Raw genomic sequence first — 23,910 nt, 5'->3', positions numbered from 1 at the left:
AGGGAGCGCTAGTATCAGTGGTAATGTCATTTTATTTTTATTTTTAGTTCAGTGATCCAAGATCATCGACAAATGGCAGAATATTACAAAAAAGGGAAAGAAATCATAATAGGCTTTTATCAAGAAATATTTTGATTAAATTTGAATGGGGACGATTAAAAACAATTCAGTAGATGAAAATTGACTTTCTACCTAAAAATAAAATTCGAATGCTCAATCTAGCTTTAATCTGAAACTTGTGAAAAGTTCATGTATTTTTATTTCTACATTTTTAAGGTTGTATTTATGAAATGTAAAGTTAATTATGAAGTAAATTCTACCCTACGTAGCTAATTTGGCTATTATTATATTGAGAGATTAATCTACTATGTTCTGTTTAGTTCACTTCAAAAGAAAACTTTGACAATCTATTTGATAGATGACAACACGATAAGTAACGAATGGATAACGAGCAACAAAGTCGTGTCATCGATAGCGTCTCGATTAAAATAAATCGGCAAATTTTATGAAAATAGAAAACTAACAAGTTATGCCTAGAGTTAAAAAATCGGTTGTATGGGAGTATTTTGTTAAAATATATGAAAATGATGTTATTCATTGTGTGGAGTGCCAAATATGCAACAGAAAAATGAAATTCTTTGGGAATACTACAAACTTAAAAGAACATTTGAGGAGGACGCATCCGCGCCACCTGGATGCATCTGAGGCCGAGTTAAATAACACTTCCAATGAAAATGATGGTAAGCAGTGCGAAAATCGATTCATGTGTGAGGGGGCAGTAGAGATTATCGATTTGATTAGTAACAAATAATTGAGTGTATAAAAAATTAGGGATATGAATTCTCTAGAGGAAGTAGCTTTGGTAAATTTATATTCTGAATCTATACACCTATTGAATTTCCTCCATATTGGTCAAAAAATAGTTTATATAAATAATAAAGAATTTTTTTTTAAAATTATTATCATATGACTGGGTCTCAATGAAAGGTACATCAATAAACCTATTATGTACAATGCTACAGTTTGAATTTGAAAGTCAACACAAATCTTATGGATATTATTTCTTGGGTTTAATGAAAGAAAATGGTTGCAATATCATCTTATTATTGGCTTATGACAAATATCGTGAGGATGAAATTTATATGCACAATACTTTGAATCATTCACATACCTTACTGCATATAAATTCTTATTAAAAATAATTTAACTTACTATTAATTTTCAAGGATATATATACGTAATATATTCCATATAAGTAATATTCTAGCCTCCATCTTGTTAAAAGTTTATTTTAGAAACTAAATTTTTTTAAAATAGTTTTTAGTGATGCTTTGCAACTAAAAGAAAGCCAAATAATAACCTCAAAGTTTAAAAAAAATTGATAAAAATTCTGTTTAAATAATTATAAGATTTACAGTAGAGCCCTTATCTTTAGATATGAAAACAACAATACCATGATTATTGTTCTGTGATAAATGTAAGAGAGGTGAATTTTGTGTTAAAAGTTCCATTGTCATTTGTCTAGTAGCCTAGAAATATTTATCATGCCTTTATATTATGTGGTAAGTGATTTATAGAGTTACATTACTTCAAAACAACAAATTCCTTACTGTAAAATTGAGACCATTCAAAATGTACCTATGTACCTATATTTAAGTGTAAAAAAATAACTATTAGCAAAACACTTTTTAAAACTACAATTATTGCTCTACCTTGCTTACTCTTGTTATGTTATCTTAACTTTTTTTGAGTAAGAACTAATTTTTCTTTAGGATACATTCTGTTTATGGATCATCCAAAACCCAAGCGAATTAAGAAAATTAAAGAGGATTTGGGTGATTCTCAGACATGCGAAGACATTGGTGCAGAATCTGAGAGTATCGAAGTAAGTATATAAACTCTATTTTTGTTAATAAAAATGTATATTTATTAAATCTAAGTGTGGGGTAATTCCTTATTTCAAATGCCATTGCTCAACTTTACACTATTACAATATTAATGCCCAAAACCTTTTTTTCATAAAGTTTTTAAGTGATATTGTTTCAAAATGGTCTTCAACTAATAAATCATCATCAACAAAGTTATGCATAAACAACCTAAGTTGCTTCTGATTACTTGAGGAGTAATTTCTATCTAATAATTCAGAATTTAAATCAGTATAAGGATATAAAATAACGGTTGGTAATAATACTGAACACACTGTTTACCTTCAGTCTCTGAAGATGATAAATTTGTTATTGAAACGCGCGTTAGACAATGTAATTGTGATTGTTGATGTAGTGGTGGTGTAAACAGTGTTTTTAGTAAAGAAACTCAATCTTATTGTAATTGCGGGAACGAGGAGATGTAATTATGTTTTTTTATACTTTCATATTATTTATCATTGCTATAAGCATTAACATTCACACTCCTGAAACAGATACAGTAAATGATTATTACTTTATGTCATAAAGCTAACCAACTATAAAAATTTAATCTTACAACATTAAAAATGTAAAAACTGCAGTATGAGAAATTATTTATTCTTGAAAAATAATAAATAACATATTCAATAGAATGATAAGGAAATATTATAATCAATTAACAAACAAAATGGAAAATACCTATTCTTATCATTACAAGGACATTTTCAACATAATCAAATTATTTTAGTGAATATTAGATTAAAACATGGAACTGAAGGATATTATAAAATATTTCAGTAGTCTGAAATCTAGAATAACAGTAAATAAATAATATATTTGAGGGTCCTTGTAATGTTGTTTACATGAGACAGACATCACAATATTTGGAAAATAGATTAAAAAGTCATTAATATTAAACAGAAAAATTAAGCTTCATTAAAAAACCACGAAGTAGCAAAAAATGAACAAATTAAAATTTGTTTAAACTAAGTCAAATACAAAATAGAATTGTTGGAAATTGTTCATGGACAAAAAAAAAAGAGTTATTTATAAGTGACCAAAAAGACAGAAGTGATACAAACAAAATTAAATATTCTATATTATAAATTTCATTGCATCTATAAATAATTTAAATTGATACCTACTTCTTTTTCGTATATAAAAATTTGAATTCCTACTATTAAGATTAGAACTTTGTATATTTATATCTAGGCCGCGATAAATCAAAACCGTGTAATTCGACTCGATCAACAAACACGTATTGATAGAAATAAGACCCTAAAATATAACAAACCATTTAATTATAAACATACGATTGAGTAAGGTCAAGATACCATATATTTTGTATATTTTATTCAGCATATAAACAGAAGAGAAAATTGTACTACGATTACAGATAGGTTGTTAGAGGTCAGTATCAACATGTTAGATACTTTTGGTTGTTATTAAATGTGTAATTTGGAAAATACACCCGTGATTTTAAAGATATGATTCTATTGGAGGCTCCTCACCTCCAATCAACACACGTGGTCAAGAAATGAAATATTTTTATATATTACCATGTACCAACTTAATGAAACAATTTGTTACCTTAACTCTTTGAGCAGTATTAATCTTAATAGTTGATAAACCCAAGAAACTAAAATTGAATTCTCATTGTATTGTGTAATAAAATAAGAAGTTCCATTGTCCTCCATATCATAAGATCCTAGGTTTTAAAAAAGGATATATAAGGGAATATGGTTAATGCTAGATGCGTAGAGACATTTTAAATTCATATTTTTGTAGGGAAAATGGAATTAAATATATATTGTCAGGTTTAGTCTCATTTGTACGAGGGTTGCTACTTAAGTTTTGAGCTAGACAAATGTAGACAAATATTTATGATTGGATATGGCTTTATTCTTTTTCAAAATATTCTATGAATGCATCAATGGTTTCGGTATAGAAAAATGTTGATCTCGGGATTTATTTTTGATCTGAGGAAAAATGAACAATTCATTCGATGTTTTAACTGTTGCATTTCTTTGAATTAATTGGTACCAGCTTTTTTATTTGGAGATTGTCAAATTATGCAGTATCCAATGCGAACAAATCATATTGACATCCAAATGTTCATGCAATATTTAAAGTATGTAAGTGAAACTAATGCCCAAATATGAATGTTGAATGTTTCAAGTATCTGTTAACAACTCAAATAGCACTCGTATGATAGCACGTTTTGAGTACGTTCATATGTTAAACTTCATGATGGCAATGTCCAATTTGTTGCCATATCTCAGAACTTAAGAAGAAATACCCGTATAAAAAAACTTATTTGAGTAGTTGAAAAATATACAGTATTTAAAATGTAAACTACTCACGTAATCATAAATAATATGGGAGTTATAAATTTTAAAATTTTTTAAAAAACGTGGAGACCCTGATATTTCTATTAAACAATCATGTCTGAGTCCGATTATTATATTAACTAAATTAAAAAAAATTGATTGATGTAGACGTTATTGTTTATTACCATCCATATATTATAAATTTTATGTAGAATTTTCGAATGGATTTGTATAGTAATGGTTATGTTGAAATAGTTAAATTCTCAATGCCGAAAGTCATTTAATTTTTTAATCAAGTGATATAATTTCATTTTATGATTAAGATGAATGTCTCAACTATTTGTAAACAACTTAAATACACGTTCAGAGTACGTTCCCCATTAAAAAATGTCAAATTTTATGATGGCAATTTCAGATTTGACATATCCACTTCAGTGTTGTCATATCTCAAAACTTAAATATATAACGCTCGTATACCAATGAATAGTAACAATTTATTAATCTCGCCAGAAAAATTATGGCTACATGATCAGTTTTTAATAAGTTCGCAACCTTTTATTGGAGATTTATTTTTTTAAATATACCAAGATCTGATTTTCCTTTTGTCCGTTTTCTTCAATCTTTGCATTGATTTCGGTAAATAGATATGGATTCTGGTTCTGGATAATATTTCCTTCTTTGACATTCCCAAACTTCATATCAAGTACATTATTAATTGCAATTACATTTGTTTTTGTTTATGACTTGAATTTAGTGATTGAATATTTTCAGGTTTTTTTCAAACACATTTACCAGTCTTGTTGGTATTGGGAGAGTCGGTCAGGTAAGAAATTGCAAAAAAATAGATTGAGCATTGTGGATGTAGAGGAATTACAGTTTTATGTATCCACTAAAAATCGTATGTCGACTTGCTATAAAAATGATATAATTTGATGGATGAGATGTTTCAGAAGAAAAGATTCTACTTTTTCCACTACAAGTCGAAACATTCATAAATATATACATAATTTACTTTTTTATCTCAATACTTCTTAGTAAACCGCTTCGAACATTGATATCAAGAGTTTATTCCCATTCTCCTGACCGACTTTCCATGTATGTTAGATGTATTTTATGAAATTCCATAGTATTTAAGTATACCTATATGTAAAAGAAATCATATCATTTTTATAGTATTTTGACTATTTTAGCTTAGTTTATATTTAGTTCCAATTATTATATTCTAATGGGTGTATTATCGAACTACATTTGACACTATTACACTTCATTTTTATACATGGGGTCCCTAACTTCGACTGCCAATGCTCTCTTTGTGACCCCTCTTGTGATTATTTAGAAAAATACAAAACAGTTTCTTCCGGCTCAACTTACATCTATAAGTTAACACTTTTCGAAAAAGTCTTCTATTAAAAAGGTTTCCCAGAAATTCTTAATTAACACTAATACCATTCAGTTGATAATTTTACAAATAAATGATGCAAAATAAAAATGTAGCATTTCATTAATACAAATATAATACACAATATACAATGAAATAAAGCAACTGTTCAAATTGTCCACCTCATTCGTTTAGACAAGTCCTGACTCTTCGCAGCATTGATAAGCGCACATTGCGGAAAACATCAGGCGAAATAGAAATTTCTTCTTTTGCTGCATGTATACGACAAACAAGGTCCTCATTCTCTATCATACCTATGATAGGTGAGAGACTTCATATTCCCCCACAGAAAAAATCAAGGGGAGTAAGATCCGGAGACCTAGCTGGCCAACCAATCGGCTCACCTCGACCCATCCAGTTCTCTGCCATAATCGGCACTCAAATTGAGTCATACATTTCTTGAAAAATTTATAAAAGCTCCATCATGCTGAAATATCATATTTTTTCGGTTATAAAGAGGAACTTCTTCCAGATCATCTGGTAATATTTCCCTTGAGAATGTATAAGAAGAATAAATTTCTTCGTTTAATTTTTTACTAAACATGTATGGTCCTATTATGTAATCGTCTACTATTCCAGCCTATAAATTTACAGAAAATTTTTGTTGATATGCATGGGTAAAAGTAGCATATGGGTTTTCATCCTCCCATACATGACTGTTTCGAGAATTAAACATGCCTTCTCTAGTAAACATTGCCTCATCGGTAAATACTATTTAAAAAATTCGTCATTATCCCTAGGTTGTTGAAGATACCAATTAGAAAACTCCATGCTAGGCGCAAAATCTCTTGGTGAAACATCTTGTGAATTTATTAGGATGCAATAATTGTTAATTTGCGATTCTCCATACAGAGTATCTATTAGTATTCAATCTGTGATTGAGAGATCTCATACTTAACACGTTGAGCTCCGGTGCGGTCCATAGGCCCGCAACTGCCCTTTCCCCACTGCCCTTTCCCCACTGCCCAGAGCCGTCCTATAGACCGCACGACGTATTTTATTTCGAACCTTCTCTGCGACCCAAGGGACTATATTTAAATGAGTTTTACAGTTTGGTTGAACCGTCTTTGGTCCTTGAAACATTACATTACACATGGTTCTTTTGTTTTTTTTTTCAAGATTTTTTTACTGTACCCTACACAATCTTTCCTTACCTTGTGACTTGGACTTCTTTCTTCATTAGGCAATGGGTTTTTTGGTTTTGGTTTCTTTTCGCCAGTAACTTCTTTGCTACCAACACTGATTTGAGAATCAGTGATTGCTATATTCTTTTTTGTTATTCTTTTATAAAGATTATTGGCATTTACCATTTCTGTACCAAATAACAGCTCAATAGCAATTTTCCTATGCCTCTTCAAAGTCCTTCTCAAAGAAGTGTTCCAGGTTGGCATTTGATCAGTCAGATCTATAGAAGATTTGCCTTTGTTATAGTCGACCACGGCTTAAGGCTTTACAACCATTTCTGATCGTCTGTCAATGGTTATTGTCTTATCAGCATACTTTGTAGGAAGCAATCATTATCCTTCCATTTTAGTAGATATTCCTTTATCGTTTTCTTTGCTAGTAATTTCATCTCTTCATCTTCTTTTGAAAAATATCTTTCTGGCTAACTCCAAACTTGTATAATACACACAAAAAATATCATTTTTTGCACTTTTCATTCGAAATAAATCTTCATTATTTTGCCTTGTATCCACACCCCATATGGGCCATGGGGAAAGTTTATCAATTTTGGTTGGGACTCAACGTGTTAAAGATGGTTGATTCTATATATTATTCAAAACGTTGTTTTCAAAATAAAACAGTACGGGTAGTTCGCGGACGTCCGGCAGTTCTAATATTTTAATTTCCTGTTTCTCTCAATCTTCTGACAATATTGGAAAAAATGGAACGGCCCGGATGATGTCTATGAGGAAACCTTTCTCTATACAGTCTCTCCGCCAATCTCGAATTTAGTCAATTTTCTCTGTAAATTAAATGAATATCTGCTAATTCTTCAAAACTGTAATCTGTTTTCTATATTTTTTGGTAATTCATCTTATAATACACACTTTCACATGAACATCATAAAGACACCCAATGTTTTCCAAAGCATACGCATATCGATGCTGCTAGGAACTAAGGAACTAGAAAATTTGAGGTTACGTTTAACGAAAAATTATCATTTTGTAGTACACCATTAACCTATCGATGTAAGTTGATTCGGAGGAAATTGTTTTGTATTTTCTAAATAATCACGAGAGCGGTCACAAAATGATGTTTTTCTCGAAAATGGTTAGTTTTAGAGTAGTCAAATGTTATTACTTTTCTATTTCTATGAAAAAATGATGGAAGAATGCAAAAATTGGAAAAAAAATTTCATTCAGTGGCAGAGAAATCAGAGCTGGGAAAATAGTCTTCGACCCCCTGCTTCACACTTCTAGAAAAAACTAGACATTATCTATTCATGTTAGAACAAGTAGTTTATCAACGTGATAATCGTCAAAAAGTTTCAATAACAATCGATCACACCATTTGACATTTATCAACAAAAAATCGTTTTATTTAACACCCTGAGAAATCCGAGCTGGAAAAGGGTCTTCGACCTCAACTTCACGCCTTTAGAAAAAAACTACAAATTATCTATTCATGTTAGAACAAGTAGTTTATCAACGTGATAATCGTCAAAAAGCTTCAATAACAATCGATCACACCATTTGACATTTATCAACAAAAAATCGTTTTATTTAACACCCTGAGAAATCAGAGCTGGGAAAAGGGTCTTCGACCCCCTGCTTCACACTTCTAGAAAAAACTAGACATTATCTATTCATGTTAGAACAAGTAGTTTATCAACGTGATAATCGTCAAAAAGTTTCAATAACTATCGATCACACCATTTGATATTTATCAACAAAAAATCGTTTTATTTAACACTCTGAAAAATCCGAGTTGGGAAAAGGGTCTTCGACCTCATCTTCACGCCTCTAGAAAAAAACTACAAATTATCTATTCATGTTAGAACAAGTATTTTATCAACGTGATAATCGTCAAAAAGTTTCAATAACAATCGATCACACCATTTGACATTTATCAACAAAAAATCGTTTTATTTAACACCCTGAGAAATCAGAGCTGGGAAAAGGGTCTTCGACCCCCTGCTTCACACTTCTAGAAAAAACTAGACATTATCTATTCATGTTAGAACAAGTAGTTTATCAACGTGATAATCGTCAAAAAGTTTCAATAACTATCGATCACACCATTTGATATTTATCAACAAAAAATCGTTTTATTTAACACCCTGAGAAATCCGAGTTGGGAAAAGGGTCTTCGACCTCATCTTCACGCCTTTAGAAAAAAACTACAAATTATCTATTCATGTTAGAACAAGTATTTTATCAACGTGATAATCGTCAAAAAGTTTCAATAACAATCGATCACACCATTTGACATTTATCAACAAAAAATCGTTTTATTTAACACCCTGAGAAATCAGAGCTGGGAAAAGGGTCTTCGACCCCCTGCTTCACACTTCTAGAAAAAACTAGACATTATCTATTCATGTTAGAACAAGTAGTTTATCAACGTGATAATCGTCAAAAAGTTTCAATAACTATCGATCACACCATTTGATATTTATCAACAAAAAATCGTTTTATTTAACACCCTGAGAAATCAGAGCTGGGAAAAGGGTCTTCGACCCCCTGCTTCACACTTCTAGAAAAAACTAGACATTATCTATTCATGTTAGAACAAGTATTTTATCAACGTGATAATCGTCAAAAAGTTTCAATAACAATCGATCACACCATTTGAAATTTATCTACAAAAAATAGTTTTATTTAACACTCTGAAAAATCCGAGTTGGGAAAAGGGTCTTCGACCTCATCTTCACGCCTCTAGAAAAAAACTACAAATTATCTATTCATGTTAGAACAAGTAGTTTATCAACGTGATAATCGTCAAAAAGTTTCAATAACAATCGATCACACCATTTGACATTTATCAACAAAAAATCGTTTTATTTAACACCCTGAGAAATCCGAGCTGGAAAAGGGTCTTCGACCTCAACTTCACGCCTTTAGAAAAAAACTACAAATTATCTATTCATGTTAGAACAAGTAGTTTATCAACGTGATAATCGTCAAAAAGTTTCAATAACAATCGATCACACCATTTGAAATTTATCTACAAAAAATCGTTTTATTTAACACCCTGAGAAATCCGAGCTGGAAAAGGGTCTTCGACCTCAACTTCACGCCTTTAGAAAAAAACTACAAATTATCTATTCATGTTAGAACAAGTAGTTTATCAACGTGATAATCGTCAAAAAGTTTCAATAACAATCGATCACACCATTTGAAATTTATCTACAAAAAATCGATTTTATTTAACACCCTGAGAAATCCGAGCTGGAAAAGGGTCTTCGACCTCAACTTCACGCCTTTAGAAAAAAACTACAAATTATCTATTCATGTTAGAACAAGTAGTTTATCAACGTGATAATCGTCAAAAAGTTTCAATAACAATCGATCACACCATTTGAAATTTATCTACAAAAAATCGTTTTATTCAACACCCTGAGAAATCCGAGCTGGGAAAAGGGTCTTCGACCTCAACTTCACGCCTTTAGAAAAAAACTACAAATTATCTATTCATGTTAGAACAAGTAGTTTATCAACGTGATAATCGTCAAAAAGTTTCAATAACAATCGATCACACCATTTGAAATTTATCTACAAAAAATCGTTTTATTTAACACTCTGAAAAATCCGAGTTGGGAAAAGGGTCTTCGACCTCATCTTCACGCCTCTAGAAAAAAACTACAAATTATCTATTCATGTTAGAACAAGTAGTTTATCAACGTGATAATCGTCAAAAAGTTTCAATAACAATCGATCACACCATTTGACATTTATCAACAAAAAATCGTTTTATTTAACACCCTGAGAAATCCGAGCTGGAAAAGGGTCTTCGACCTCAACTTCACGCCTTTAGAAAAAAACTACAAATTATCTATTCATGTTAGAACAAGTAGTTTATCAACGTGATAATCGTCAAAAAGTTTCAATAACAATCGATCACACCATTTGAAATTTATCTACAAAAAATCGTTTTATTTAACACTCTGAAAAATCCGAGTTGGGAAAAGGGTCTTCGACCTCATCTTCACGCCTCTAGAAAAAAACTACAAATTATCTATTCATGTTAGAACAAGTAGTTTATCAACGTGATAATCGTCAAAAAGTTTCAATAACAATCGATCACACCATTTGAAATTTATCTACAAAAAATCGTTTTATTTAACACCCTGAGAAATCCGAGCTGGGAAAAGGGTCTTCGACCTCAACTTCACGCCTCTAGAAAAAACTAGAAATTATCTATTCATGTTAGAAGAAGTTTATCAACGTGATAATCGTCAAAAAGTTTCAATAACAATCGATCACACCATTTGACATTTATCAACAAAAAATCGTTTTATTTAACACCCTGAGAAATCCGAGCTGGAAAAGGGTCTTCGACCTCAACTTCACGCCTTTAGAAAAAAACTACAAATTATCTATTCATGTTAGAACAAGTAGTTTATCAACGTGATAATCGTCAAAAAGTTTCAATAACTATCGATCACACCATTTGATATTTATCAACAAAAAATCGTTTTATTTAACACCCTGAGAAATCAGAGCTGGGAAAAGGGTCTTCGACCTCAGCTTCACGCCTCTAGAAAAAACTAGAAATTATCTATTCATGTTAGAACAAGTAGTTTATCAACGTGATTATCGTCAAAAAGTTTCAATAACAATCGATCACACCATTTGAAATTTATCTACAAAAAATCGTTTTATTTAACACTCTGGGAAATCCGAGCTGGGAAAATGGTCTTCGACCCCCTGCTTCACACTTCTAGAAAAAACTACAAATTATCTATTCATGTTAGAACAAGTAATTTATCAACGTGATTATCGTCAAAAAGTTTCAATAACTATCGATCACACCATTTGATATTTATCAACAAAAAATCGTTTTATTTAACACCCCAATCTCGGAAAGGATACATTTGCGGACATGAATTTCCTATCCTGATAGTCATAATTTGACCCAAGGAATTTCCCCTAGAGCGTTAGCAGTCGAATTGAGGGACACCGTATACATTTCTTGGTGGCTCTATTTAAAACTAAATTTCGATTCTTTATTCAACAAAATTATCATATGCTATTTCCACCTGTCTCCACCTCACTTCGACTTGGTAATTATCCATCAAAAAAAGCTCAACTGTCTGATAGACATGAAACAGTCCTAATGTAATAGTATCTGTATAGGAATTAACTAATTTTCATTTAAAAAATATAAACTTTTCACTAATATTTCGAAAAGTAATGGGAGGACTCAATGCTTGATCTTCATCACAGACATACAACCAGTAATTAGTAAGAACAATATAAAAAAAAAACAACTTCACAAAATGAGGGATAATGACATACTAGGTTTAATAACGTTTGAAATGTCGAATAATCGCTAGAAAATAATCAAAAAAAGGAAATCCGACTGATACTCAGAAATAGAATGAAACATTATTATCGAAGACAAAAGAAAAGAAGAATACTTAATTTAGTTAAACAACTATCAGCACAAAGTGCAAACGAAGATTAAAACAGCATTGGTACCAGTGACTATTAACAATTCAAATGTTGAAAAAACTAGACTGCAAAGATCAAAATAAAAATAAAATTGATATGATTATTATATGGAAAGCTTGCATATACAGGGTGAGTCATGGAGAAATTCATATACTTCAACCATAAGTAGAGTCCCTCAGGGAGGATGTCATGAGGCTAATAAAAAAAATTTAGGGATTCCTATCGAATATTGCACCTTGTATAATTTTTTTTTCAAATGTAATAAGTGATATACAAACTACATAAATAACCAATGAAAACGACATAATTGCGACAATGTTGTATTTTTACGATCAAATCTTATCAAACCATAATGACCTATCACATAATAAGGTGTTACTTTGAATAAATTTCATAAAATTCGAATATTTTACTTGATCTTCCACTTTGTATTACATCTTATATTAATTTCGATAAATAATAAAATGGATTGAAAAGTCAAATCTCATATTTGTGTTGATGTGTAGTGTTCAATGTAAATGATAATATTTTTTTGTGAGATAATAATAGAGGATGTTTCAATAAAAGCGCACGATTTAATTGTGCGCCTTGTTCGCCAGTCATAATGTCGCATGATTATCACATGACAGATCGAATGTTGACAGAGTTAACAGTTAGTTAATATGGAGCATTACACTGTAGAACAACGCGTCCTGATTGTCAAAATGGTGAAAGTTTAATCGCCATTATTCGTAAATTCGTAAAACGTCACAGCAGTTCGCAAGAATGTGACAGAAAGGCCAGAGACGTCAGTTCCCAATCGGGCACAAGAATTGGATGTTTGAACAAGTACTCTGCATGCCTACAAAATCCAACTGACTCAACAACTTCTGCCATTAGACCATGAACAACGAAAAAAATTCACCAATTGGATCCTTGAGGAACCTGCTGATTTTGCGAACAAAATCACAAATGATTCATCAGAAAGAAATGCATCCACAACGGATCACTGTATAGTGTGCTTTATGGTCCGTTTTTCTTCGAAATTGAAGAAGATAATGCAGTAACGGTGAATGGCGAATGTTATCGTGCTATGATAACACAGTTTCTTGTGCCTCATTTGGAAGCTTTTGATCTTGACGACATGTCATACCGCCCGTAGAGCATTGATGATCTTGCACGAGTTCGCTCCTGGTCGTGTCATTTCCCGATTCGGTTACCAGAATTGGCCTCCACGCTCTTTAGATTTAACGCCTTTACACTATTACTAAGCCTGCGACCATCGTAGCATTGGGAGCCGAAATTACACGCTGTCAATGAAATAGGGGAAGGAAAATATAGTGAGATACATAAAAGCACAAAGACTCAACTGGGCTGGGCATATAATGAGAAGAAACCAACTGAAATGATCAAAAGAATAACGTAATAGACACCATTGTGGCCAACGAGAAGAGGTAGGCCGAGAAAGATTTGGAGAAATGAAATAGAGGAGGATATAAGAGCACTTAATATAGAGAACTGGAGGGCAAAATGCCGGGACCAAAAGGAATGGAAAGTAATAACAAAAACAGCCAAAACAAACGATAATAATAACGATTTCAGTTCTTATGTGTTTGTAATCATTCAACTTAATCCAAATTTAAATGGATTTAAAATAAAGTCGACTAAATTAACTAAATGAATTAATATTGTAAATAAATAATAATAATAATAAAATTTAATTTGAATGGTATTGAATATTTGAACGTTCGGTTAAAGATCCGCGGTATGCGATCTTATTCGTGGTTACTAGCTTAAATGGTTGACGAAGACTAATTGTTTGTCGAGGACTGACTCGAAGTTATCATATTTCGTCATGATTTCTATTTAATGGGTAAGGTGGTGCTTAGAAAAAAAGAGAAAGTTGGGACGAACGACCATCTTCTAAAATATGAGTAAAAACACGTCAAGTGTACCCCCCTTTTACTTCTTGATGATAGAAAACTGTTAAATTCGAAATTTTCAAAACCTGTTTTGAGGGATTATATCTTTAGCTGAGAAAACCCAGGGTAATAAAATTATTAAATGAAGGTTGCAGTCGAAAAGTTCCCAGATTAAAAATGCCTGTGTAGAATTAGTCATAAATTTGAATTGAATAGGTTCGCATCGCGTTTTAGGTACATTCTGTACAAATGCTTTACAATATGTTGACCACTATACGGTACGAATAAATGTTTACTTAAAATACTTTAGTTATGCGGGTATTACAAACTCAATTCGTAAGTAAAATTTTCTAAAATGAAATAAAACTGAATATGAAACACTTCACAAGAATTTACATGTCTCAACATTATGTATGCGTCTTAACTAGATAATTTTAGTTATTGTTTTAAAATTGTTGTTCGTTATTGTTACTTGTTACTGTTTTTGGTTGTTGGATGTTTATATAGGTTTGATAAGATTTGATCGTTTACTAAAAATTGAATAAAAATGCGAGAATTTTGTCGCATATGTCGTTTTCATTGGTTATTCACATAGTTTGGAAATCACTTATTACATTTAAAAAAATATTCATTATATTCGAAACCATAACTTGATTTTTCTAAAGCCGGTAGAGACATTTGTTATATTTATGGACAAGCTCTTCAAATAAAGTTGCCGCCAATGTAGTCTAACCGTTTAGTAACAATAGGGTACAAAGCAGACCTTGAAACTTCTGGAAATTGTGCACACAAAGCAGTAATGGTGAATCTGCGGTTTTCTTTAACCATGCTGTCAACTCGCTGAACCAGGTCATCTGAAAAGAAAGATTTAGTCCTTGGCCCCCTTCATCATGCACATCTATAAACTTTCCGCATCATCACTAATGAAGTTTTCCCCATAAACACGACACATTCTCCGATGGATTCCTGCAGCACTACGGTCTTCAACATGTAGAAAACGAATCACATTTGGCGGGAGCATCATTAATGGCGGACATATTTACGTGGCTGTAGCACAACGCCAACTGACACCTGAATGTCAACAATGGCGGAGTGTGTAGTGAAAGAACTTCGCAGTCGCCTACAGCGCATTCCCTCTTTCTTCTGCCTGCGTAGCATCTATACGTATCGATCGGAGGTTGAAAAAAAAACGGCCTTCGTATATCTTCAGCCAATGTGGTATCCCAGTCATATAGATCACAGAACAAAATTCAATAGAGATAAAATGAAGAACGGCTGGATCCATAACAAAAAAAATAGATGTTTCTCGGCTGGCAGATATAAAATAGACAAAAAGATGACTGAATAAGATATTGGTACTTTGGAAACTGTGGAATTGGAGAAAAAGAGAAAGACCATGAATGTGAATAATTCAGGGTGTGACATCAGAAACTAAGACTCATATTTAATGGAAAAAATTGATTTTTCGTTTCAAAAATATTTTTTAATTAGCATTATTTAACTATTCCGGATTATTTATTCACGACTTTTTGGTTTACTTACCTTACCTACTATGTACTGCAAATCCTTCTTAAAAAAATTTAGGACTGTTTCAAATATATCACCCTGTTTTAATACTTTTTGGTTTTGTTATCTTTAAAGACTTTAAAGTAGATACAAATAAAATTGTTTCCAATGTTTCCATGTTTTTTTTCCTTAGTTACTTTACCAAACTTATTTAGAAAACAAATATTTTTCGTAGTGGATTTTCTATAGATAACATTCAGAAAATTTACCTGTTTTATGTATTCCATATTACAGAAAATGAAACAAGCACTTCTATTTGTCACAGATGGAAAATTCCTCGAAACTGGTGAGAATAATAGAAAATACACTAGAGAAAGAATATGCTGTTTAAAGTAGAGACAAAATACTATTGTTCCACAAACTTCCATAGTACTACTAATTAAACTAATATTGAATTGAACTTTTCAGCTTATTCAACCCGAGGCCTCAATCACCATCAAAGAAAGTGCGTTTGGAGAAAGGGATGCGTATACCGTTAGTATATCCAGACGAGAGGTGAATCCAGATAGTATTTCTCATCTAGGATCCGACGATTTTGCTAAAGTACTTGAAAGTGGAGTGTATATTGACAAATCCTTGTTGATAGAAGAACTTTTTAAATACGATTGTGTCTTACTAACGGCTCCGCGTGGATTTGGAAAATCTACAAATATGGATATGGTAAGTAAGCATTTATTTATTACTATGCTAGGTATCTATAATTTCTAGTGAAATAAATACTGAAAATTATTCATTAAAATACTATTATAGGGGTTACCGAAGTTCTTATCCCCTGACTTTCATCTAAATATTTTATTTCCACCTCAATTCTTTCAAAACTAGAACTAGAACTAGCTAGTCGGTCAATTCAGTTATAGGCACTTCAAATCCTTTAGAAAATTACGGCTCCAAGTTCAATAAAGTAGGCAACATATTAACAATTGTAGCACGCAATAGTCAGTAACAGAAATATGCCCAGAAGTAGAAGACATCTTCATCTGGAAGCAAGATTTGCTATTCAAGAAGAATGCCTGCGTCCACACTCTACTAACCACTTCAGAAAACCAGTGCCCTATTACCAAAAAAACGAAACCTTAGTAGAAAAACTACACGGAGAAGAAATTTTAATGATTCCAGTTGGAAAAATAACAGTAAAAACCATCTGCAAATTGAACAATCTGTTTTTCATCGAGTTGTCTACCTGTCCGGTAGAAATTGATGGATAATTATACGGAAAAGAAAAGAAATCCAACCAACAATACGTCCTGAATATACTAATAATATATTTACGCGTAGAAACTAAAGAAACAATATCAAACCTACAAGTGCAGAGAATCAGTTTTGAAGAAATAAAAAGTGTTCAAGTTCAATAATATTAAGTTTGACAAACTTTAGGAACAATCAAGCAACCATCTCTATTGGCTATATTTGATTCCTGTTTTCATCTTACTAGACATTACAGCTATTCTTTGGATGAAGAGAAAACTCAGAAAAACTGTGAACCCAGATTTTCTGAACTTGTGGAGGGAGGAGTTGAGTAATCCAAAACAACCCTTATCACAGCGGTGCATCATTATCAATTACTTATTTATTTATTTTCATTTATCATTACTATAAATTGTTTGTATTTCATATATACGAGGCTATATTGAAAAAGTCTTAGCCATTGAGCTGCTGTTGGTACCTATTGTCTTTGTGGGTGGATAGTCACGCCGTTGTCGTGTTGTGATGTCTCGTTCAGTATTATTCACATGTGAGATTTAAATGTTCCAACAGGCTTTTTTTCCTTTAAACTGTTCTTGTAACTTTTAAACAAACGTCAGAAAACAAATATCAATCAAAATATTTTATTACACAACATATTCTCCTCTTAATTGGATACATCTATTACAGCAAACCTGCAACGTCTCTAGACCTTTCAAAAAAAAATGTTTCTTTTTGCTCTGCAAACCAGACCTCCACAGCTTTTATTACCTCCTCCTTGGAAGAAAATTTACGACTTTTTAAACTTTTTTTCAGTTGAGGAAAGAGATGATAGTCGGTCTGAGCCAAATTTGGTGAATAAGGGGGGTGTTCTAGTAATTCAAACCCTAATCACGAATAGCTTTCGGCGTCTTTTCTCTTTAATTTTTTCCCGTAGAGCGGTCAGTGATGTCGAATAGTAATCTCTAGTTTTTGTTCCACCCTTATCCAAAAAATCAATCATGATTACTCCATGGCAATCCCAAAAAAATAAAGCAAGAATTTTCCAGCAGATTTTTGGACACGAAACTTCTTAGGTCTTGGAGAACCAGAGTGTCGCCATTCCATCGATTGTTGCTTTGTTTCTGGATCGTAGAAATGTACCCAAGTCTCATCCATAGTAACAATTCGGTTTAAGAAGACTACATCGTTTTCAAATCGAGCACAGATCGAACGCGATGCTTCTACTCTTGCACGCTTTTGGTCAACATTCAAACATTTAGTGTTCCATTTTGCAGCAATTTTACTCATGTCCAAATTGACGTGAATTATATGATGAACGCGTTCGTATGAAATATTCAGTGCTTCAGATATCCGTTTTAGCCCAATTCGATGGTCTGATAAAATCATGTCATGAACTGCATCGATATTTTCGGGAACTGACACAGAAACTGATCCTCCCGATCGGTTATTATCTTCAATAGAAAATTTACCTCTTTTGAAGCTTGCTGTCCAATTTTTCACGATCGCATACGAAGGACATTGATCACCAAGGGTATTAAGCATATCTTCGTAAATCTGCTTACCTCTTAATTCTTTTAAATACAGGTACTTGATGACGGCTCGTTACTCCAATTTTCCGATTTTCACAATTTCGGTGGACATCTTTTTTTTCTTAATTTATTACGTAACTCTAGTTTACTTTTTTGACGTCAAACTTTACACTGACACTTCTAATAAGTTATTGTTCGTTGCTATGGTAATGCAATGTTTTGTTTATGCATGGAACTGGTCTCTAGGCTAACTAGATATCAATACATCCTCGTATTTCATATTATTATTATAATTAGAAATCTGTTTTAACTAGAAAAATTAGTTTTTACATCTCAAAAATATGTAGCAGTCATCAATAAAATTATCTGTAGTTGCATTAAAATTTATAAAATAAAACTATACATTTTACTTAAACTATTTAGATTCTTTTTAATCGTCATAGCTTTCTCGTTTTTATGTATGTGCCCATTTCTAAAAATTTCCTTTTCCCTGTATTTGATTCCGTTTCAAGCATTTTTGAATCTTTATAATTGAATTTATATATTTTTTTGATATTTCGTGGTTCATTAATGCAGTTTTATTTTTCTTATCGTATTGATGGCCTTTTAATCTATTTTCTAAATACTGAGATGTCTGCCCTATGCAAACAGCGTCACAACCATTACTAGGTACTTGATATATAATATTCGGGTGTTTAAGATTCAAATGTAGAGAAATATTTGAATAATATATTATGTCCTTGTACATATGGCGAGGAAAAATGTTTTATGTTTTGATTTCTGTTTTGTTTCTTAATGGATTGTAGTATCTATTTATCCTCTTCTTAAAATGGCTATTTATCATTTTGTCAGGATAATTATTTTCTTTCAATGCAGTTTTTGCTTTTTAAATAGCTGAGTACCTGAATTCAGGATCTAATAGTTGGATAGCTTTATCAGCCAAACTTATAATAAGATACTGATTTTTTGTATGACATGTATTGAAGTTCAAATATTTTGAGGACCAAGTTGGTTTCTTAATTTATTGTTATTTTTATGTAATATGAAGAAAATTATGATTTATTATTTTTTTCGATTTCGATTGTGAATTGAAGTTTTTTTATGATTTTTTATGATAAAAATTGAATTTTTTATCTGTTTTCAATTTGATGTTTTGGTACAGCAGTAATGCAATCATCTACATAACGAAATTAAATATTAAATTTGCTTGTGAAAGTTTCCTCAAGATCTTCCATTGTGCTATAACATTTGATATGGAAGCTCTCATAACACAACTATCAATTTATTTATATACTTCATTCTCATATTTTAAGTAGATTGTTATAATTGTTAGTTCTATAGCTTTGATAAATTCGTTTCGATGTATGTCTGTGTATTCTACAATTTTACCCATTTTTTCTCTAGTTTATCTTTCACAATTGTAATAGGAATATTTATATATATATATACATAAATTCCATCTAATGAAATAAATACATATTTCATACTGTATGGCACAAAGGATTACTCCACAAATTGGAAATGGCTCTGCCAAAACAATATTCCCAAATCCTAAAGTCCTACCTGTCAAATAGATATTTCAGATTCAAGCAAGACGAATTGTATTCTGATTTAAAAGAAACCAAGGCAGGAATACCCCAGAGTAGCGTACTTAGTCTAGTGCTCTATCTGTTATACAGTAGTGACATCTCTGAACTTGAATGCCACACAATAGCTACTTTCGCCGATGACATGGCAGTTATGGTCGTGGAAGATACCCACGAAGAAGCTGCTGAAAAGTTGCAAACATCTATTGACCAAATTAGCAACTGGACTAAAAGATGGTATTAAATTTAATGTAACCACAGTGGCTTGATAGAGTCAGTGCAGTCGCATGACAGTGCCAGCCATGTTTAACCCAAACTATGTCACAAAATAAACTGTTTCTGTATTTTCTGAAGAGCTTGATATTAAATATGAAAAGATGTATTAGCTACTAGGACGAAGTTCCAAGTTATCCACGTAACACAAACTGCTTCTATAAAAACAAATATTGAAACCTATTTGAAGTTATGGCATACAACTCTGGGGTTGTGTCAGTTTAAGTAAAATCACAATTATTCAACGGTTCCAGAATAAGATACTAAGGAACATCATCGATGCATCCTGGTACTGCCAAAACAATGACATCCATCGGGATCTTCAAATGTAGACGTGAACATCGGCAGATTCATCATTTGAACGTCTCATAGACAACACGAACATGACCAGAAGACTTAAGAGGATTAAACCCTTCGAGTTAGTGCAACAATTATTTAGTGAGAAAGCAGAGCATAGTGCGGATAAGTGTAAGAGGATTAAACCCTTCGAGTTAGTGCAACAATTATTTAGTGAGAAAGCAGAACATAGTGCGGATAAGTGTAACGCGCTGATTTTAGTGTTATTAAAACATTAGAGCCCAAGGTCCAATGAGTAAGACCCTAGTTTTAATTTTTCCAACCTTAGTAATTTAGGTTAGAATAATTTTGCTCAATGATCTCTTTCTAATCAGAGAGTAATATCACAAAACATTCCTCTATGGGGGTGTTAAAAAATATCTGTCAGGAATTTTTATATTTTTAATTTTTTCCTTTGAAATCCCATGTGTTTTGATATATTATCTTTTTTGGTATAATGTTTTTACAAAATAATTAGATAATGGGGTGAGAGAAGTTTGAATACTTCGACCAAATGTTTCGATACAATTCAACCAAGAAATGTTTAAAAAAAAACATACATTCAATTATAAAGATAAAAAAACTGAATGAAGTACAAGAAAAAGAGAAATTTTAGAAATGGTTCACATTCATAGTAACGAAAAAAGTATCAATGATAAAAAATACCTAAATAGTAAAATTTATAGTTTTATTTTATAAATTTCAATGCAACTACGAATAATTCGATTGATGTCTGCTACATATTTTTGAGATGTAAAAGCTAAGGAAAAATTAATTTTTCTAGTCAAAATTATTGTGTTTTTATTTTGATATTCATGATGACAATTTTTACATGTTATTTTAGAATGATTTTTATAGAAAACAAATCTAAAATCAAGAACAATTATCACAATATATAAAAAAGATCTAAGAAGTGAAAAAGTTGAAGAATATTAATTTATCATTTTTTTTAGGTAAGGCGATTTCTAGAAATAGTAACAGGAGAAGATGGCTATCCAAAAGACATAAGAACAACTTACAATTATAAACTATTCAGAGAATATGAATTACAAATAACAAAACATCCGAAATTCTGTAAAGATCACATGGGTCAGCATCCCGTTATGTTCATAAATTTTCAACCGTTAAGTATTTTGAATGATTTTGATGACATGATATCAAAATTCAGAACAATATTAAGGAAAACCTTCTCATCTCATCAGTATCTCATGAAAAGTTTAGGACTTTTGATGAAATCAAGTCACGAACATTTTCAAAAATACTGCGACCCCAGTGAGAATTTAGAACTAACATTATCAGAAGTTGAAACGGGTTTTATTTATTTATCTGAACTGCTTTTTTTACATTTTAAAAAACCAGTTATGATTTTAATAGATAATTACGACGCGTATGTCGATAGTTTAATGTTTAAGAATAATCCAGATACTGTTAAAATTCTCGAATTTATCCATAATATTACAACAAATTTAGTTAAGTCTAATCATTATGTAGATAAGGCCTTCCTAACTGGAGTTTTCCCAATAGCAAATTCAGGTATATTCACAGTAACAGCTAATATAAAAAGTTTTCATTTTCTCGACAACCACAATTATTGTAAATATTATGGTGTAACGACTGATGAGTTAACAGAAGTTTTGAAAAAGTTCATTATGGATCCTAACGAAAGGGAAAAATCCGAGAGGATAATAGCCGAATATTACGGCGGATACATAGTACCCAGTCATAATATATCCATTTGTAACCTTTGGTCAGTTTTAAATTATTTAGATAACAAAAGGGTACCGCTAAATTATTGGTGCCAATCTGAACATTATGATTATTTCAAAATTTTATTTTCTTTAAAAGATATCGCCGACGAGATCCAACAATTGTTATTGGGTTTATCAAGATGCACTGACGTTTCTAAACCGTTTACTAACCTCAATTTCGAAACTTTAAATAAGATAATAAACGGCGAAGATACGTGGGGATGCGCACCGACGTTAATCTTGAAACTTCTCTACCATCTAGGTTATTTGACTTACAACGAAAGTTTGACGTTTGATCAATCGGAAGTTTGCTTAAAAATACCGAATTCCGAGGTGCGATTGGAATTCGCGAGAATCCTCAAAGATACATATATAAGGAAATATTTATTTAAAGAAAAATACATAAGAGCTTTACACAATTCAGCCAATTCTTTTACGGTATCTTCGTTCGATACTGTGAAATTCGAAAATTTTTGTAAAAATCTCAACGACCTGTTTTCTAGTTCCAATTATTTTGAAGAACCAAAAGATTCCAACGACGTTCAGAACGTATTGTTCACAATATTGGCTAGTAAATTTTGTATAACCCAAGCGGAAGTCTACAGAAGTAATTTGAGTAATACTGTGGATATATTGACGGTAAACGATTCCGGTGTTGGCATATTTTTAGAAACGCGAATTCTATATCCCGAACGAGAAGAGACTGACAAAGATGTTGCTACTACAGCGCACAAACAAATATTAGAAAAAAAATGCTGTGAATATTTCGATAGGAACTTCGAAGCTACTATGGGAAAGATTTGTATTGGTATTTGCGTCGATGATAATAAGAAAATTAGTATCGCTTATTCTTATAACTTTCAAGTTGAAGATGATATCGAAGTTTCGACTTTTTTATCTGTTGTATAAATACCATTTTTTCTCTGTAATATATTTGTCCGCCATTTAATTGTAGTTTTATTTTATACTAGGATTATAAAATACCCAGAAATGAATTGGTTGCAGTCTGTTTGAAATTTATCTAGCCAAAATTATTACTTTCCATACCGATACAACTTCAATTTTCTCATCTTTGTCAAGTTAATATCTAATGAGATAACTAGGATTTTGTATTCAATTCGACTATTGATATAGTTTAAAGGAAAACCCCGGAAGTTCATAATAAAGAAAGAACATGCATAATACTTACAGGGTTCCTACGCGTCTTGGAAAACCTGGAATTTAGGATTTCTAGTTTTTCTTACTGCAAAAAGTTTGTATGTTTTCTTTTTCAAGCTATATCAATATTTTACCATTTTACTTCTCAATAAAATTATGATTTTTTTGGAATACAGGTTAATTTACTGCAAATTCTTAGTTTTAAGAAGGGTGATTAGTTGGGTGACCAGCAGAATTATGTTTGTGAAATCAGTTTGCAGTCATTTTTTGTGTTGTTGCCTAAAGAAAGTCGTTTAAAATTGCTGAGCGTAATTCTGTTGTAGTAGGGGTTTATAG

General features: G+C 31.6%; 1 protein-coding gene across 6 annotated transcripts; it reads left to right on the top strand.

The window, feature by feature from the left end:
* Nucleotides 1-420: 420 nt before the first annotated feature.
* On the top strand, nucleotides 421-23,365 carry LOC130897073 (uncharacterized). 6 transcript variants are annotated; one of them, XM_057805642.1, is made up of 5 exons: nucleotides 433-740; nucleotides 1,773-1,885; nucleotides 5,006-5,057; nucleotides 16,168-16,419; nucleotides 21,622-23,365. In XM_057805642.1, exons 1-5 carry the CDS (start codon nucleotides 729-731, stop codon nucleotides 23,323-23,325), a joined length of 2,133 nt encoding a protein of 710 aa, XP_057661625.1. In that variant the 5' UTR covers nucleotides 433-728; the 3' UTR covers nucleotides 23,326-23,365. The 6 variants fall into 6 exon arrangements, with proteins under 6 accessions (XP_057661621.1, XP_057661625.1, XP_057661622.1 ...); XM_057805639.1 differs by having other exon boundaries at nucleotides 454-862; XM_057805641.1 differs by lacking the exon at nucleotides 433-740 and adding an exon at nucleotides 983-1,562.
* The last annotated feature ends 545 nt before the right edge of the window (nucleotides 23,366-23,910 follow it).

Source organism: Diorhabda carinulata, chromosome 8 (assembly GCF_026250575.1).
Source record: "Diorhabda carinulata isolate Delta chromosome 8, icDioCari1.1, whole genome shotgun sequence".
In the NCBI taxonomy this organism is placed as follows: domain Eukaryota; kingdom Metazoa; phylum Arthropoda; class Insecta; order Coleoptera; family Chrysomelidae; genus Diorhabda; species Diorhabda carinulata.
Note: the sequence above shows the minus strand (reverse complement) of the source record. Positions and strands in the feature narration are given on the sequence as shown.

Bases quoted from the DNA above. Each gene is read 5' to 3' on its own strand.
- LOC130897073 (XM_057805638.1), top strand. From the start codon at position 530: ATGCCTAGAGTTAAAAAATCGGTTGTATGGGAGTATTTTGTTAAAATA. The intron at 741-1,772 runs GTAAGCAGTGCG...ATTTTTCTTTAG, and splicing joins CACTTCCAATGAAAATGATG to GATACATTCTGTTTATGGAT. The intron at 1,886-16,167 runs GTAAGTATATAA...TGAACTTTTCAG, and splicing joins CAGAATCTGAGAGTATCGAA to CTTATTCAACCCGAGGCCTC.